The sequence below is a fragment of the Emys orbicularis genome, chromosome 7 (assembly GCF_028017835.1).
Source record: "Emys orbicularis isolate rEmyOrb1 chromosome 7, rEmyOrb1.hap1, whole genome shotgun sequence".
Lineage (NCBI taxonomy): Eukaryota > Metazoa > Chordata > Testudines > Emydidae > Emys > Emys orbicularis.
Window position 1 is genome coordinate 3,747,519 of NC_088689.1, and position 19,021 is coordinate 3,766,539.

At 42.3% G+C, this 19,021-nt stretch overlaps 1 protein-coding gene across 1 annotated transcript in view; it reads right to left on the reverse strand.

The window, feature by feature from the left end:
• SLF2 (SMC5-SMC6 complex localization factor 2) overlaps positions 1 to 19,021 on the reverse strand; it is a 47,244-nt gene that overhangs the window by 11,663 nt on the left and 16,560 nt on the right. The window contains exons 5-14 of the mRNA XM_065407958.1: positions 16,443 to 17,617; positions 13,918 to 14,000; positions 12,924 to 13,043; positions 12,123 to 12,290; positions 6,591 to 6,693; positions 4,574 to 4,649; positions 2,824 to 2,965; positions 1,950 to 2,052; positions 831 to 1,007; positions 70 to 167 (exon numbers count right to left, since the gene is read on the reverse strand). Of these exons, the coding sequence (XP_065264030.1) occupies positions 70 to 167; positions 831 to 1,007; positions 1,950 to 2,052; positions 2,824 to 2,965; positions 4,574 to 4,649; positions 6,591 to 6,693; positions 12,123 to 12,290; positions 12,924 to 13,043; positions 13,918 to 14,000; positions 16,443 to 17,617 (2,245 nt within the window). The remainder of the gene's footprint in view (positions 1 to 69; positions 168 to 830; positions 1,008 to 1,949; positions 2,053 to 2,823; positions 2,966 to 4,573; positions 4,650 to 6,590; positions 6,694 to 12,122; positions 12,291 to 12,923; positions 13,044 to 13,917; positions 14,001 to 16,442; positions 17,618 to 19,021) is intronic.

The following is a 19,021-nucleotide window of genomic DNA, read 5'->3' on the forward strand; positions in this document are numbered from 1 at the left end:
TGCTTAGCACAATTTTGATATTACATAAACTGTTAAATTATCATCAAATAAATGCAACACTGTTATTACCTTCCACGCTTTACCCAGCTAGGGACCAGTTGAACTAACCAAAGGAGATCATGGTGATGACTGGAAAGTTCACTTATTGTCAGACAGAGCTGAGGCATCTTAAAAAGGAAAGAAAAGATTTACTAAGAATGGATTATATTACAATGGTCACCTGTCACATGTATGAAAAGTTGTCAGAAAATCCACATATCTACAGTCAGAAGATTATTCCCTCCCTGGAGCCGTGCAGAAAGAAGGGAGAGTAGAAAATGATATTTTCTGCATTGCATTTGTAGCTAGTCAGCCATGGATATTCCAGGTTTATTAATTTACAGTAGGACAGTCAAGGTCGTATGCCAAAAAACTCGCTTGCCAGCGACATTTAGGATAATGCTTTGCTTCATTCTTTCAAGCAGACATTCTAAATTTACAAGAATTCTGTTGAGTCAGATTCTTGTACATTTCAATATACTGCTCACTTACAAACAAGACAGACAAGCACAATGGCAAAGAAACATTTACACTTATCCCGCTCCCCCACATACTCAGTCACTGCCCCCTGGAATCATGGAGAGATCCAAAACTCATCTTGCTTATATTGAATTTTCCAACAGCGATTTTGTTATGTACGTTAAGAAATGTTTTGCTAAGTCAAAAACACAAATCAGGATGACCATGTGAATGTACTTAAATATGGGCCAAGGTTTAAACAAGAGAGGATTCCCTTGGACTCCAGCTGTAACTTTGTATACCTAGCACTACACAATTAGTTATGAAGTTACCTTGGCATCCCAGTCTCTGATATTTTTCAGTAGTTTTAACAGTAGGCACTGAAAATCTATCAATGGAATTTGCTTCAATAGTTTTTCCAGGCTAATTTTAAATAGCAGTAACAGCAGCAGCAATATTTCTTGGTCCGCATAACCATCCGGATACATAGTTGTACAAAAACCAAGAAACTTTTGGGGGAAAAAACAAACATTAAATTATGAGATTTTAGTTAAATTACTACAGTAGAACCCCATTTATCCGACCCCCTCCTTAACCGGCTCTCTGCATTTACAGAACAACCAGGACTCCAGAAGCAGGTGATCTTGCCTGTGGCCACTAGATGGCGATGCAGCATTGCATTTTCCCATTCTTTATCGGATCTGGCAAGGGGTCCCAATGAGACCAGATAAACAGGGCTCTGCTGTATTTTAAAATATATTGTAGGAGCTTAAATTTGTCAGCAGGCATATTAAATGTGTATTAACTGACTGATTTCCTTTGCAACATCTATCATACAAGGGGACTGAAAGGGAGAATTCTTTCATTTACAGTCGCACATTTTTCTTAAGCTATTCACTCCCTCCTTTCTGTCATTCAGACAGAGTGTCTTTTCAGCTGATTCCAATACAATATTCCCTTGAGAGGCTGGGAAAAGGTGCTGTAGCAGTGGTGGTGATCCCCCATGGAAAACACATCCTGTTTATATATGGTGGTGAGTTGCTGACAACCGTCCCAGCTAAACAAACAATACTTGAGAGCATCTAGTCAAAATTATAGACTTTTCAGGTATTACTGTATGGGTTAATCTCACTTTATTTTCTTCTGAAAATATATGTATTCCTTAACCGACATCCTGAGACACACATTATTCTGGATTTCTCAGGAATATTGCTCTAAATATTTCCTATAAACAGTAATGCTATCAATAAAGTTGTCGCTTTCCCTACACAAATGATATGTTACGACAATTAAAGTATTTCCACAAGATATTTTTGAAGCCAGTTAAAAATTTTGTATTTAAATTTTTACTCAGAAGAGCTCTCTCAGGATAGTATTCCCTTCACAAGACATACCCAGTACTACACTCGGACATAGATCTCCCTTAAAAAAACAGCACTGGGAAATCTCACCTTGACCACATTCATTAGGTTGGTTTCTGGCAGACAAGAAAAAGCAGGACCTGCAGAGGTGTCTCCACTTGTTTGTTTTCCCACTGTTATTTGCATTTCAGATCTAACAGAAAAAAGAAAAAAAGAGGAAGCTATTCCAGAGCCATTTTGATTCAATTTAAGAAAATATTGCATGGTTTCTTAGAAAGTGTCATAGGGAACAAGCTCTGGGTCTCTCTAAACAGGGGTTCTCAACCTTTTTCTTTCGGAGGCCCCCCCAACATGCTATAAAAACTCCATGGCCCACCTGTGCCCCAATAACTGGTTTTCTGCAAATAAAAGCCAGGGCAGGCGTTACGGGGTAGCAAGCAGGACAATTGCCTGGGGCCCCATGCCACAGGGGCCCTCACGAAGCTACATTGCTCAGGCTTCAGCCCCAGGTGGCAGGGCTCAGGGACCTGGGCTTCAGCCCCATGCAGTGGGGCTTCGGTTTTCTGCCCTGGGCTCCAGCGAGTCTAATGCTGGCCCTGCTTGGAGGTCCCCCTGAAACCTGCTCGAGGCCCCCTAGGGGACCCCGGGTCCCTGGTTGAGAACCACTGTTCTAAAGCACTCTTAATGGTTTGGCCCAATTTCCTAGGTTGTGCTTTTTGCAAAACTCAAGTTAAAGCAGGAAGAGCCAAGGACCGATAAACCCTCTGGTTTGTTGAACATTTAACTGGCAGAAATTGTTATAATGGTATGTGTGCCATGTACTATACGGTTAACAGGCTGTTGTACACTGTTAAAAGAGTGGGCATGACAGAAGAAAACCAAGGAAGCAGCTTCTAGTCTACATTCCAGCACGAGAGAGGATATTTATTGTTTAGAGCAAAGAAAGCAAGAGCAAAATACTTACAAAATATCATCTTCACTAAAGGTGGGCTGTAGATGCTGCAGAGGAAATAAAGATCTAAAAGGCACTCCCATATTGATAAATACAGCCGAGATATCAGACAGTGAGGGAATCCACACTTTAGACTGTGCATCACTGATGGAAGCTACAAGTACAAAACAAGAAATTAATGTTTAAAAAGTTAATTTTAGTTTGTTGCTTTTAAAGAAACTGAGTATGTGTGATGGCCCTATGCGATGCCAGTGCTAAGCGCTACTAACATGAGGATCTTCTGTACATCAAAGTGGAGGCCTGTTATCCTCAAAGCCACCAGGATAATTTTGTAGCACCAAGGTGTGGAGCTTGACACTGAAAGGTGGTATTGGTTGTCCAGTTGAGAGCAGTTTATGATTTAGGTGAGTTTTTGAAGTTGCTGCCCAATCCAGGGCATGATATGTGGAGTGAGAGTTACTTTCAGAGGATCAGATAAACTGCCAGTGGGCCTACTATAACAACACTGGAAGGGTTATGCCTGGCTCTAAGAACGGACACAATTTCTAAACCAGAAAGCATTGTACAAGTATAACTGCCATCAAGCAGGAGTAAGTTAACCAAGAGATGATGCTCAAAGCCTAGGGGATATTGGTTTATAGCATGCATTACCATCCGACACGCACACAGTAATTGTAGAAGATGCTTTAGAGTCTAGGGGTAGCTAAGTTAAGAAGGGACGATAGAAACTGGATGCAAAATTTTTCAGACAACAAAAAGAATCAGAATTATAACTCTGAATTGGGTTAAGTTTTTGTAAACTGGGAGTTGATGCTACTGCGAGGAATACTGAAAACAGTGGGAACTGAGTGCACCAGGCAGGATCAAACCCTACTCCTATTGAACAACATTTGAGACAGAGATACACACAGTGATGTACAAGACAAAGGAGGACACGTTCCCTGTCCCGGAAGCTTACAATCTAAACAGACAACAGAAATCAAGTACAAAATAAATAGGATGGTTCAGAGAAACTCTAAACCCATACCAGCTTTTTAAAAGTTTATATGAAATGGGTTAGTGACTGCATTTTTAATTAAAAGAATTAGCTGGTAGGCTTCAATTAGTAGCAAGTTTTGAGGGATTTGAATGATCAAAAAAGCTGGAGAATATATGGAGTGGTCAGACAGAAGTCCTTGAGACTGCAAATGAGAGAGGGGAGGATAAGCAGGAAATGAGAGCAGAGGCAGATGCTTGAAGGCAATTTCCATATATGGGGCCCTCTGTTACCACTTCTGCAATTCATCCTGAAGGAAAACCATGCAGCGTTTTCTGTTTAGGGTCCTGGTTATAACCGTTTGAAAACAACACTTCCTTCTAGTTTTTAGTCTATGGACTGTTTGCCTATACCTCACAAAATAAATGCAGAGGAAAAGGTAAAGACTTCTGATCTATTTGATCTACTGGACAGATGTCCTAGTTTTAATGCTATTTGGGCAAGGATGGAAGGTAATTGACCAGAGTAATCTTTGTATTGGGTGTATTGCCTCTGTACACTGAGATCATGACCAGCTACATGGCTTGCACACAAACACTGAAAGACTAGTGGCTATGAAATGTGCGCCGTATCACCCAGTGAAGGGACCTAAACTCACAATGCGGATCTACAGTGGCAATGTAATCAAAGAGAACCAGAGTATTCTCTGTTTTTCCTCTTTCTAGATTTGGGCCTAATGACCATTATCCTCAGTCAATCACAACTGTCTCTTGTTTAAAGACTCACCATTTTTAATTGTTATTTCCATCAGAGTATCCAAAATCTGCATTGAAACATAGTAGTCTGAATGAACTGACATCATCTGTTGAAAGAAGCATTACAAACTAAGTTACATATTAGTTACACTGAGGTTTTATTAATAAAATAATCTGAATCCTTGTTAAGAGAAGAAACAGGTAACAGAAAATAAATAAATGCCAAAGCCTCCCAAGCAAGGAACAGTGTGAGGCATGATACCACAAGATATTCAGGCTATTTGCGTCATTCAAACAGAGTTCTTATCTTGTGAATGTTTAATAAAAAGTTACATTCTTGCAAAGGATAAGGTCAGAATCCTACATCCCAATGTCTCAACAGTCCATGAGAAGATTCATTCTAGTAGCGGCAACCTCAATGTGAGATATGTCACATGAGGATTTTCCTTCTGGAACGGACTTCTCCCCCAGCCAAGCCACCTGGACAGAGTCTCTCTTCTAACCAGTAGTGAAGGCAGTTGTGACTTGACTTCAACTCTTGGCCAGATAAGCATCCATAAGACCGTACTGAAACACTGAATTCTCAGTAGATAAACTCTTAAGACCTTATTCAAATGTATTAACTATATACATGACCCTTGAAGAGGCGATTGTAGAGCAAGAACTTATTTTGAGTCAGGCAGATTGGGGGAAAGAAAGGAAATGCAGTAGTAAGATCTGCTCTCTGAATCTTGACCTCTTCCCTCAGAAACATTTGAGATGTAGCAAACAGTAAAGAAAAATTGGTAAGGTGGGAGAGCAGCATTTCCTAAAACCAGCAGTACTGTATTAATCCATTTGGGGACCATCTTTCTGAATATTGTTGCTGAGAACTGGGGAGTAAGTTTTTATTTTTTAAAAGGTATAAAGACAACCCTGAAGATTTCCTAAATGGTGGTTCACGTCTTTTCCTAAGGCCACTGTGGAATGTGGTAAGTGGGCTCCTGCCTTCTGGAATCTTGAACTTTGCCTTCATCTACCTGTTCATTCTCCTGAGGTCTAAGACAGCTCAAACTCTTCATAATCTGTTCTTTACTGTGGAGAATATACACTACAGCCTTGAGCATCTTTTATCACGAAAGACAGGCTTTAAGGCCCTTAACTATAGAAGTGAAAGGTCTCCTTCAGTCGGTTTAATATTTCTCTGGATCTAAAGAGGGAATGAAGGGCGTGGAGGAGCTCCAGAGAACATCTAGGCTGTACAGACTCCTGTACCCACATGTCTGAAGTCAATAGTAGCCACATGATAGCTGAGATATTCCACCCTTAGGCCTGTTTCAGGACAGAACCACCCCTGTTGAGGGTCTCGACAGAAGCCTGCTGGTAATGGTGGAAAGGTCACAAGGGAATGGAAACCCTGATTTGCTGTCCAGAGTCAGAGCCCCTTCCCCAGCATAAGGTTCTATGGAATGGGAGCAGGTGTGCCAGAGCTCCCTAACCCTTCTATGACTCCTGACAGAAAGAGCATCTACTGGTCTTCCACTTGCTCTGTTTGGCCTGCTCTGCCTTGATTGGGGAGGGAAGAGGAGAAAAAAGAAGTTTGGCAGGTGGTCCTACTAGACAGACTGGGTACAAGAAATTTGATCTCCTAAAAGGGATAGCAGGGATGGGAAAACGGAAGAGAGCTTTCTGTTGCCCCTAAAATAAGATTTAAGGCACTAGGATTCTAAAGAATAAGGCAGGATTGCCGAAGTCCTATTCTGTTTGTAATGCCAGGAAGATGAAAAGACAGAAGTGGCATGGCCAAGCCCCGGAACCCCACAATGTCTGAAATGTCTCTGGTGTTTGCAGGAAGAGCGGTGCAGCTGAAATATTTCAGATTGGAGGACAGATCAGGATCCAGAAAGAGGGTGATTTAGGTTTAAAATTAGAAACTGATCTAGTAGATTCAGAATCTTGGGTGTTCTAACTGTATGACGTTTGCATCACATTTGGTCCCCAAATAAACTAATCATGACTATAATTGTATAATCTAACCTAGGAGAAGTGGAAAATAGTAATGATCTTACCTGAAACAGCCACTTTAAAACTGGTATGGGGCACGGTGTACAACTGTAAGCACAACTGAGGAAACCCTGAGTTGTTAAAGAAAGCTGCTGTGTTACTTCTGATCTGAGAAAATAATAAGAAAGAGAACAGGAATCAATGTGGTGATAAAATTGATATCTCCAAAACCATAAAAAACAATATTTTTTCCCAAGATCTCACTTAACAAGAATTTGAGTTTATGAAACATCCATTACAGATATTCTTTTCACTACATTCCTGATGAATACAAGTTGTAGGCCATGTCTACGCTACAGAGTTAAGTCACCTTAAGTTTTGTCAACGATCATAAGTTGCTTTAATAACATTGGTGGAGCATGTCCATGCAACATTACTTGTGTCAGCTGAGCATGTCCACAGTCATTGCACAGTGGAATAGCTATCCACAATGCAACTCACCACCCTTTGTCACCCTCTGCTGCTGGGAGCTCTGGAAATGGATCGTAGTGCATCATGGGGATGTGCTCGCCATCCTGTGATGCAATTCTTTCCGTCCCATCATTCCATGGACTTCCTACTTCGTTTCCCATGATTTTTCAATAGCCCTTGTAAACGGTGTGCCCACCACCTGTTCCTGACAGCATAGATCCTCAGCTGTTGACCATTGTGGTGATGAGCATTACGAACACAATGCAGCTGGTCCTGCAGTATTTCATGAGCTGCAGAACAGAGTGAATCGGTGATGCCTGCCCTGCAATCTGCCATGGAAACAAATTATTCAAGATTGCTGCTGGCATTCACGGAACAGTTTGCCACGGTGGACTGTCGGTACTGGGCTCAGGAAACAAGCACTGAGTAGTGGGATCGCCTCGTGATGCATGTATGGGATGACAAGCAGTGGCTGCAGAACTTTCAGATGCGTAAAGCCACCTTCTTGGAACCTTGTGCGGAGCTCGCCCCAGACAGAGACACAAGGACACCAGAATGAGAGCTGCCCTCACTGTGGAAAAAATGAGTGGCAATTGCTGTGTGGAAGCTGGCAACTCCAGACTGCAACCGGTCAGTCGCAAATCAGTTTGGAGTTGAAAAGTCCACCATAGGTGCTGCAAGTGTGCAGGGCCATTAATTGCCTCCAGCTATGAAGAACTGTGACTATCGGTAATGTCCAGGAAATAATTGATGGCTTTGAGGCAATGAGATTCCCTAGCTGCGATGGGGCAATGGATGGAACGCATATCCCAATTTTGATCCCTGACCAGCTTGCAACAGAGTACATCAACCAAAAGGGCGACTTCTCCATGGTCTTGCAGGCACTGGTGCATCACACGGGCTGTTTCACTGACATCAACCTGGAGAGGTCAGAGAAGGTGCATGATGCATGGATCTTTCGGAACACTGGACTGAACCGACAGCTGCAGGCTGGGACTTTCTTTCCAGAAGATTCCAATGAGGGAGGTGCAAATGCCCATAGTGATCCTTGGAGACTCCGCATACCCCTTCGCTCCCATGGCTCATGAAGCCTTACACCAGGAACCGTGACAGCAGAAAGGAGCACTTCAACAACAGGTTCAGCTGGTGCCAAATGACTGCTGAACGTTCCTTTGGCCAATTAGAAGGTCACTGGTGCTGTCTTTTTGGCTGGTTAGACCTCAATGAGGAAAATATTCCAATGGTCATTACGGCTGCTGTACTCTCCATAATATTTGCGAATCAAAAGGGGGAAAGTTTCCTCAGGTGTGGATGACTGATTCTGAGCAGCCAGAGTGCTGTGCAGAGCCAGAGTGCTGGGACTGGCTAGACCCCTCCAGAGTGGAAGAGAGGTCCTGAATTGCTACGGCACTGGCTGCCGTGTGCTCCACAGCATCCTCCAGCTCCACCTCCTCATCAGGGTTGAGTCAGCTGCCTCCAGTCCCCCCGAAGCATCCACGAGACTCTTGGTGGTGGAGGTGGGGTCGCCACCGAGGATGGCATTCAGCTCCTTATAGAAGTGGCATGTCTTCAGTGCTGCACCAGAGCTACGGGTAGCCTCCCTTGCCTTCTGGTACGCCTGCTTCAGGCACTTTATTTTAGCATGACACTGCTGCGTGTCCCTTTCGTGCCCCTTCTCCTGCATGTCATTAGCAATCAGCCCATAGGTATTGAAATTCCTACGGCTGGTGCAAAGCTGCGACTGCACAACCTCCTCTCCCTATATTCAGCAGATTTAACAGCTCCTGCGTGCTCCACGCAGGAACGCATCTGCTGCATAAAGCCAGCATGGTCAGCTGGGATGATGCACACCCAGTAAATGAGGGATATCAAAAATTCCTGGGCCTTTAAACAGGGGAGGGGTGCATACCTGTGTACCTTCAAACTGGTGACCCGAGCAGTCACGAGGGGTATTGTGAAACACCTCCTGGAGGCAAATTAGGGAGACATAATCAAGTGACCCTGCATCTCTCTAACTACATCGCAATAAATTCTATGTCGCTCCTCAAGGTGGTTTTATTATGTCAGCATAGCAGGGGAATTACATCAGCAGGAGAAACATTTCAGTGTGTATACCGCTACTGTTTTGCTGACTTTTGTTGACAAAACTGTGCAGTTTAGACAAGGCCTTATTCATAAAAAAACTTTTCAAATGCAGTTGGCAAATGTTAAAGCAATTAGTCTTCTCTCAATTGTCATAATATACATTGAAAATTTTAAGATTAACAAAGAATAATTTGCTTTCAAATATTCACTTGTCTTCATTAAAAGGCATAATTGTTAAGATATGGCTGTTTTAAAGCACTACTTTTTAAACAGTGTACTAGCTCTATTAATAAAGAAACAAATTCTAAGACTAATTTGGATTCTATTTTTATAACCAAATATATGCACTGCTAATCTGGATCAAACCAGTGGCCCCTCTAGTCCAGTATCCTGCCTCTGAAAGTAGGTGCTACCAGTTCCTTTAGTGGAAAAACAGAAGAAACTTTATAGTGAACACTTGTGAAATAAGCCCATAGATGAAGTGTCTTCCTAATTAGATACTGGCTTATACCTTGAAGCATGTGTGTTTTTACCCCTTCTAAGCAACCATCTAATATAACCATGTATTTTTTATCATCAGTGTCTAATTTGCTGAATCACTGGCCTCAATTATAACAACTTGTGGTAAGAGTTTCACAGGTTAATTATGCATAGTAGTATTTCCTTTCATCAGTTTTATACTTGTGGAATTACAATCCTATTGAATCTTTTGTTCCTATATTATGAGAAAGAAGGAAAACTAGATGCTCTTATTTATCTTATGTCCAAATCATCATTTTGTATACCTCTATCATTTTATATATATATTATATAAGTGATTGGCACTTTCAGTTTAGAGAAGGGATATGGATATGGATATATATATATATGGATAGATATATATCCATATCCCTTCTCTAAACTGAAAGTGCCAATCACCTCAGTCTCTATTCTGGAAATGGTTTCATAAAATTAAAAAAACCACACAGAAAAGATTGACAACTACTTGCATTCCAATATTTTCCTACAGTGGTTAAAAGCCACATACCACAGCATCATAAAACAAGAGATTCTGGAGATGAAACTGACTAACTTTAAAAAAGAATAAAAAGACAGCAGCATAGTCTAATTTCCCGCCCAAGCTAAGAGAAATGCAAAAGGAAAATTAAAAACTGAATAGTGAAACGTTAGAATTTTAAAATTGAGTTTTGATCTTTATTGAACTATCAAAGGGGCATAGTGTCAGCTGTGGCTTTTGTGATGTGTATTTAAAGTATGAGGAAATTTTGCTCTCGTGGGTTACACAGGCATACAAAGGATCTTAGTTCTATGATTAAGCCTTGATAAATAGGGGTAGGGATGCCACAGATTGTAACTTTTTTAGGTCCCTATTAATTTTATCCTCTGATGGTAGGTGAAGAGAAACCACTTCTGTTTATTTCCCCAAAAGGGAATGAAGAGAAGCTGCTGGAGCCTTGGTTTCCCTCCCCTTCCTCTGGAAGGCAGTATGGTCCAGTGGATAGGGAACTGGATTAGGAGTCAGAAGAATTGGGTTCTTTTTGCAGCTGGTGTTATGTGACCTAAGACAGGCCACTTCACGCCTCTATTTCCCTTACAACATGGTTTGTTTTGTCTATCGAGATGTCAAGCTCTTCTTGGCATGGACTGTCCCCATTAGATCTTTGTGCAGTGCGTGACACACCTAGGTTTCAGATCCAGTTGGGGCCTCTAAACGCTAATGGAAAACAAATAAAGAATCAAGTGCCACCTCCCTGTAAGGGAAAGAGAATGAAAGAAGTTTGCCATGACTGACTTACCATTTCTTCCAAATTTTCTCATGACAAGACAGCCATAGGCTTAAATCAGTCCTAGGGTTTTTGTCAATGAGGCTCAACTAGTTCTGATGGGCTGCGTGATTAGATACACGAAGGATTCTAGGTTTCATGTCATCCCAGAACATAATGATTAAGTTGTAAAAACTTTTGTTTAACTCCTCCTTAGCATGGAAATCTTTCTACAAACGTGTGCAACAAGTACTACAGCTCAGAGTCCATTTTATGAGACCCTATCTTCTTGGTCTTCCCATACCCAAGCAGCTAACTTTCTTCATTCATTGTATTGTATTTTTCAGTTCTGCCTTAGCAAACTGTCAAGCTTGTGAAGGATTCCATGGGCCAAGGATTCCAAGAGCCAACAAAAACAGGGGGAAGCCCTCCATCTTGAATCCTTCTTCATCCATGCTAATGAAAAATGGAAGTAGGTTGTTCAATGAGCCTTGAGGAGGTGTGACTGGGTTTATAAACCCCTCACTAGACAGGCGGGGGTTAAGGAGCAACTCTGGGCTCAGGAGGCCCTGCACCTCCGCCTGTGCCCAGCATTCTTGGGTCGGAGATGGGATTGAAAAGGCAGCCAGACAGCATAGTTGGGGCTGGCAGGCCACGGAGAAGGATATACTCTAGGAGCTCCAGGGAAGGTGGTGACCCAATACCGCACCAAGTCAAGGAACAGAGGAGCCACAGCACCCTAGCACCCATAGACTCGGACTAGAGCAGGAAGCCCAGAAGGCAGCACTCCCCAGGGACAGCCAGCGAGGATGCAGAAGGAGATAGGAAGTGACCCAGGGAAGCTGGCTTGAGGTTGATGCAAGGCACTACCAGGTGAGTGAAGCCAAACCAACCGCCTGGGCCCTGGATCAGAACCCAGTGAAGTGGGAGGGCCCGGGGTTCCCTTCCCTATCTGAGAACTGCACCAAGGTAGGGCTGCCACTCGGGAACTGTGCCCACGAGGTGGAGCTGCCACCTGGAGCCCTAACCACTAGGCAGGAGACCCAGGTTCCCACCTACAGGAGGAAACAGCAAAGCCTCCTTTCAAGCAGTGGTACAATTGTTTTGTAAAGCCCTCTGGGAAAACCTCAGTTCCAAATAAAGGGGTTAGCACTGTTTTCCAAGTTAAAGCAGAACTCACTTCCATCCAAATATTTTTTTTTTCTCTTCAGAAAGAGTTAGCCATTATGACAGCCTTCCAAATAAAGGGCAACAACATAGAAAAAAAGATATCCTTACCTAAGAAGAAGTTTTTCTATAGGATTTTGAGGGATGAAACCAGAATTCCTCAAATCAAGGTTATGCTGATTGAAGATTTCCCCAGAATTTGATAAGTGAAATATTTCTTCTCCAGGATGATAATCAGGAATGGCATCAGATACTACCGAAAACCTCTTTATAAATGCCCTGTAATACACACAATTATTCTTGCGAACTTAGATAATTGGTACTTCCTGTCTAAGAAAGTTTAATCCTTGGCTGATGAACATTTCAGCCTTAAACTGAAAAGCCTCTTTAGCCTAGATTCAATACAGTTATTGCCAAGTAATTATGTAGGACCCTGAAGAAAAAGGAGGAGCTTGCATTTTAAAAAACAAAGAGGTAACAGGGATAAGGTGACAGCAGCCACATAAATCAGGGGTTCTCAACCTTTTTCTTTCTGAGTCACCCCCAACATGCTATAAAAACTCCACGGCCCCCCTGTGCCACACAACTGTTTTTTTGCATATAAAAAGCAGGGCAACTGCCCAGGGCCCCACGCCACAGGGGGCCCCACAAAGCTAAGTTGCTGAGGCTTCGGCTTTAGCCCTGGATGTCGGGGCTCAGAGCCCAGGGCTTTGGCTTTCTGTCCTGGGCCCCAGTGAGTCTAATGTCGGCCCTGCTTGGTGGACCCCCCAAAACCTGCTTGCGGCCCCCCGGGAGGCCCAGACCCCAGGTTGAGAACCACTGACATAAATAACATTACACTGAGTATGCGTGCCCATGTGGGAGACTAAAGAAACTAAAGAACAGATTTAGGTGATATTAAAGAGGAAAAACCTGTGTTCTTCTGACAGATCTCTATCTTCATCAGAGTTTTCTTGCTCTTCCTCTCCAGTTGACGAATTTAGTCTAATTTCCTGTATGTCTTCCTGTAGTTGCTTCTCTAGTTCATCTACCCTGCAGTGGAGGCAAGAGCAGAACACTATATTATTGCTAGTCCATTTTTACAACAAACAAGTATGTTCCGTTGTAGATTAGAGTTCAGATCTTGGATTAAAGCATCATGTGAAGCACATTATAATGTGATAAAATTTGCTGAATATACTCTTCTGAGTATATCAGTTTAAAACAAAAATTTGATGAAGACTACTATAGCTGTATGATCCTATTTGTAAATAATATCAAGAAATTATTACTGACAAGTAAAAGATCAATGGGAAGAATACTCTATTACTTTAATCAGCTTTTGAATTTACTTCTAGGATCATGTTCGTTACTAGCTAGACTTTCAATAGTACCCCCTCCCATCATTACAAACTAGCATCACTACACATCCAGCCTATACCTTTGCCTTAAGGACATCTTGGAAGGATGCGAATTGACTGCACCCACCAAACTGGCTGCTGTGATCTTAGTAGGCAGCAAGAAAGATTTTAGAGTCTGATAGGCCTACCTCTATAACAGCAACCAGCTCAGAAGCAGCTACAGTAAAAAGTCTATGCAAGTAATTTTATTTCATGCCTGCCTAGCAGCTGTTTGATGGCCTACAATAAGGGAGTTGATAGGAACGTGAATGAGACTAAGGACAAGTAAAAATCACAAAAGCCACAACTAACACTATGTCCCTTTACTGACAGTCTCATTAACACACATTCAGGTGGTCCCTCTAGGTACAGACTGAGGCACATTGGCAGCAGTAGTCAAATCTTAACTTGCCACTGCTCATGCTGTGCCAGTTCTGGGAGGAATAAAGAACCTATGATTCCACAAGCAAGTTTAGCATTTTTCACAAGTATTATTAGATTTACCTTAAAATAATAAACATGCTAACCTTTTGGATTCTTCCTTCTCCTTCAAGAGATGCTCTAGGCTGTTCACATAAGACACTTGACTCACAACAGGAATCTTAGAAAGCTGTAATGAAGTAGTATGAAGTTTTTTTTTAATAAAAGGGGAAAACAGTCTTCTTAAGAGGATTCACGGCTAGACATAATTTAATCCTTCTGCTCAAGAAGACATATTATATGAATTTGCACTTAGAAACATACAGGAGATCCTGAAAAATAAAATCTAAGCCAAAGAGCCCCATTTGACAGATTACACAACTAATTGCAAAGAGCAGAAACATTTTCTCTCTGACAGACAGCACCGACCAGCAGATGAAACATTGGTCTTACCATCTCAGATCTTAGTTCTGTTTTCAGCTCTACTACAAGCTTCCTACGGTGACACTGGGCAAAAAAATCACAACCTCTCTAAGCCTCATTTAACCGATATGTAAAATGCATGTCAGATACTGCAGTGAAAAGCACCATATAAAAGTTAAGCAAATACACTTGCTCACTTCTTAAGGAAGCGATGCCAGGTTTTACCAAATAAGGGCCGAAGAGAATTAAGGCTAGTCAATAGAATAGAGGAGTCTAAAACACTGGGCACAGGGTTCAGAGCCAGGTGGGTCCTATCACAGAAGCTCAAAGGAACATTTTGGTGGGGAACGAAGAAGCATTTTTACCAGATCCTGCATTTGATTAGCATTTAGAAATTTGGCCTGAGATAGCTTTAGCACAATTCAGGAGCCTTCCCCCCCCCCCCCCCCCCTTCTGATTTTTGTTCTGTATTGTGTGCGCACCCTTTTTAAAAAACAAAACAAAACAAAAAACAGGAGACTATCCCACAAAAGATATGGTCATGGCAATTCTTGAGTAACATACTATTTATCTGTAGTGTCCATTTAATTCTACAGACACATACTAGGAAAAATGTTTGCAGTAAATGTATGCGACCAAACATCTGATCTAGTATGTGCCTCTAATTAATGGTCATTACATGTATTATATTTGTGTTTTTTCAGGAAACAAGGCAAACAGCACCCCCACTCCCCCACTCCCATTATTTCAAGAGTTAGAAACAGAATAAAATTTTTATGTAGTCATGATAGTCAAAGTTGCCTTATAAATAAGGTTTTAAAAAAAAAAATCAGCTGTTTTCAAGGTAATTAGCCTTCTGTTAGGAGCACTACATTAGGAAAGTCTTAGGCTAGAAGTGCTTAAAGTTAACCCTCCTTTATATTTTATTATAAAATTTTAAATTTAAAAAAAGCAGCTTTTTTGCCAGGCTGTGCTACTGAACAAATAATTTGTAAAGTGCTAACCTTAAGTTATCCCCATTATACCCATGGAAATTGTAAGATGGGATTCATCCTAACGGACAGACTGAGGAAAAAAGGAGAAGTGACTGCAGGACGAGTCCTGGCCCCTCTTGCAAGTTGCCAAGTATTCTCAGCTTCCTTGAAATTTAGGCTCCCTCAATAGGATGGTCTGATACACTTCAAAGAACACTTCATGCTCACAGGTCAACCACCTGAGCCTTCAAGCTCACTAACCAAGTTCCCTCTAAGCTGCGTGGCCGCTCAGCAGCCTATTAAGCACTGCGCAGGTGCTCAGGCCTGCGGTGGGGAGAGATGCCTCTCCCCCAGTCCCAGACCTGCCATGGCCAGGGGATAGGTGCCCCTCCCCAGGCCCCAACCCCGCCCCCTCCCCGGCCCCAACCCAGCCCCGGACCTGCCACAGCCGGGAAGGGGAGAGGTGCCTCTTCCACCCAACCCAGGCGCTGCTGCAGGGAGAGCAAGCTGCGGGGAGTCCTCTTCCCACTGTAGCCCAGGGCAGACTGCACCCCAAGCCCCTCATCCCAAGCCCCACCCCCCAGCCAGAGCCTTCACCCCCCACACCCCAACCCTCTGCTCCAGCCCTGAGCCCCCTCCCACACTCCAAACCCCTCGGCCCCACTCCCGCCGCATGAATTTTGTTATGTGCACCAATAGGGCACACATCACCTCCAAATTGGTGCACATAAAATTAATTCCGCACATGCGTGGGAAAAATTAGAGGGAACACCGCAACTACTTTTAAATTCATCAAGGTGGATGAACTTCTTGAGACTGGGGAACATCTTACTCAGCAGCCAGCCCAACAAATACTCAACTCCCAAAAGAATTGAAGTTGACCAAGGAAGGATCTTGCCACATTCAAGACAATATGAAAATGTAAAGCCTATTTCTGTTTTAACGGGAAGGGTAAGTGGAAAACAAAGTTCCTGAAACCTCTAATATGCTCAAGTGGAAGAGAGCCAAAGGAGCTTATTTACTTTATGTAATCTCCGCAAATGCTCAGATAGCATAGGTACGAGTGTGGTATAATACACAATAGAAGGAAGTTATAGGATCAGAACTGACTACCCAGTTTTAAAGCCAGACACAAGACTTTAGAAGAGATTCTTCTTTTATAGGAAACACTGAAGTGTCAGAAGAAACAAACACTGACAAATTTGACTCAGATGAAAAAAATTTTAGCCACTTACAGGAAGTTTGGGTGATGGAGTCAAGGTGTCCTGCGAAAGATCCTCAAGACAAGCTCCCTCTGGAGTTCCAACATGTGATTTTGAACTTGAGGACAGGATATCTTGCAGTGGCAAGAGCATTTCTTCTTCATCGCTGTCCAGATTACAGTCAAAACTCTCATCTTCACTATCAGAACTGTTGCTTAATTTTCTATTCAACACGGAAGTTATGTTGGCGCTTTCAATGTTCAACTCATCTGAAATCTGTGAAGAACTAGTGCTATTAGCTGAACATCCATCTTCAAAATACAGTGAACGTGCAACAACTTTGCCAATCTTTACTGAAAATACAGGCTTCTCAAAAATTTCCACTGAAGGCAAGTTAGAATTATCTTCTGAAGTCTTTACAGTGTTCTCTTTTGATTTAGTAAAATTCTTGTGAGAATCTGAGGGAAGCTGTACATTATCATCTTTACAAAGGATAGGTTCAGTCTGTCTCACTCTCTTTTGCGCTTTCTTAGTTTCCAATACCTGAGATAAACTAGCACTTTGAATGTGGGAAGAAGAATGTAAGCATTTCATTTCTTCTGTGCACACTGTGTTTGACTGAGTTTTAGTCTTTACAGTAGCTTTTTCCTGAGAAAGAGATGTTGGCTTTTCTAAGAGGAAATGTGAGCGGGTTGCTTGCAATGGATTTTCTTTAGTATCTGCAACATAGATTTGGTCATTTTTATTAGCACAGTGTCCAGAATATAAAGGTGATAATTCCTCATATGTGGGTTTATCTTTTTCCTTTTTGTGGCTTATGTCAAAATATTCCTGTGAAAGAGACAAGTCTTCTCTACGCAACATAGCAGCATCCTTTAGTTGCAGAACACCATCACCTGGAGAGACTAGTACAACATGTTTAATGAATTCAGACTTTCTATTTTTGCATTTTTCAGATGACCTGCTGAAATGAGGTTCATTCAAAGTTTGTACCACAGGTTTTCCTGAACTTTTCAAATCCATATTCATAGATATCCTTTTTCTTTTTCCAGTAAAGTCTTTTTGTTTGGACAGTGCTGAAGAAATTTTTGAGTTAAGGCGGAATGACTGATTTTTCCATATATTAACAGCCTTTTCAGATGACCATCTTGATAGACCTGGAGAAGAAACTTCAGGTTTTGAAACCTGCTTTGATTGAGATGAATCATCTGTGGAAAAAGTTTGAAAAAAGTTTCATATTTTGTAAAAATTTCAGTGCATCACGTGAAACTGTCTCAACATTCTTTTAAAAAGTACTAAGACAGCTGTTAGTTCCTCATTAATGACATAACTGACAAAATGTTTGGGCACAAAGAGCAACTCTCTCACTTAGTGCACAGTATTCAGGCTAAGATCAGTTATCTTTAGTTGAGATTATACAGGTGCATTACTACTTGTAACTAATTTGGCAATGAAATAAGAACAGTTTCTTTTAAGAAAGGAGCTCAGTATCATATTGGGGCACCTGCTCCATATGCTAGAATTAAAATATGTTGGACTGATAGTAACCCAGACTAAGGGAAGAGGGATCATGTCTGAGAACAGAGGAAAGTTTCCATAAGTCTGAAGTAGTTTATTTTAAATACATTTATTTATATCTGGGTTTCTGAAAACTGATTTTGAAAACAACAGAATTAAAAGTATGACAGTAACATACACACTTAACAGATCCCATTCCCTTTTGGATAAAGATTCTCTTAAAATATAGGTACTGATCTTCTGGGTCCTGGTCCAATTCCAACTTTCTAATTAAGCATTATCACCTCTGGCAGCCGGGGGGGGGGGCGCGCGCAGGGGAAGAGATTAGAAAATGCTACCATATATAAAGCTATTGGCGGTAAGTCCATCCAACTTCAAAAGAGACCCAAGGATGTCTTCTTCTAAAGCTAAGTTTGACACCTGAGACAGAGAGCTGGGCAAAAGCACTGTTATTTTGTAAACTGGTGCTCTAACATGCACTGTGTATTTTGCTATATTTTGATATTTAGTAAACAGACAATATCTCACATGGTCAACTATGAATTAATTTTGTGATGTTCACTTTTTAGGTAAGTATGAATCTGTGCATTTTAAAACACAGATCAAGTGATGTGACCTATGCACAAAGTGAACGAAATTATGCTCTTATTTATTCTAATTAAGGCTACATTTTAGTCTTGGGTATTTTTAGTAAAAGTCATGGACAGGTCAAAGGCAGTCAACAAAAATTCATGGGGGGGGGGGGTGCTGGGGTTTTTTGCAGGGCTGGCAGGGGCTCCCTACCCAGCTCCGTGAGTCCCTGCAGCTCCTAGGCAGCAGAGGGCGCCGCGTGCTGATCCCAGTCCTGCCACAAGAGCTGGCTGCGTAGCTCCCGTTGGCCAGAAACCACAGCCAATGGGAGCTGCGGAGGCGGGGCCTGCGGGCATGCGCATCAAGCAGAGCCGCCTGGTGCCTGGCCCCTCCTCTGCCTAGGAGCTGCAGGGCCACGCCAGTGGGAGCCGGGGAGCACCCCACCCCACCCCAAGGTAAGTGGCCCCCACACCACCCAACCCCCTTGCCCTTAGCCCCCTCCCACACACTCAAACTGTAGCACA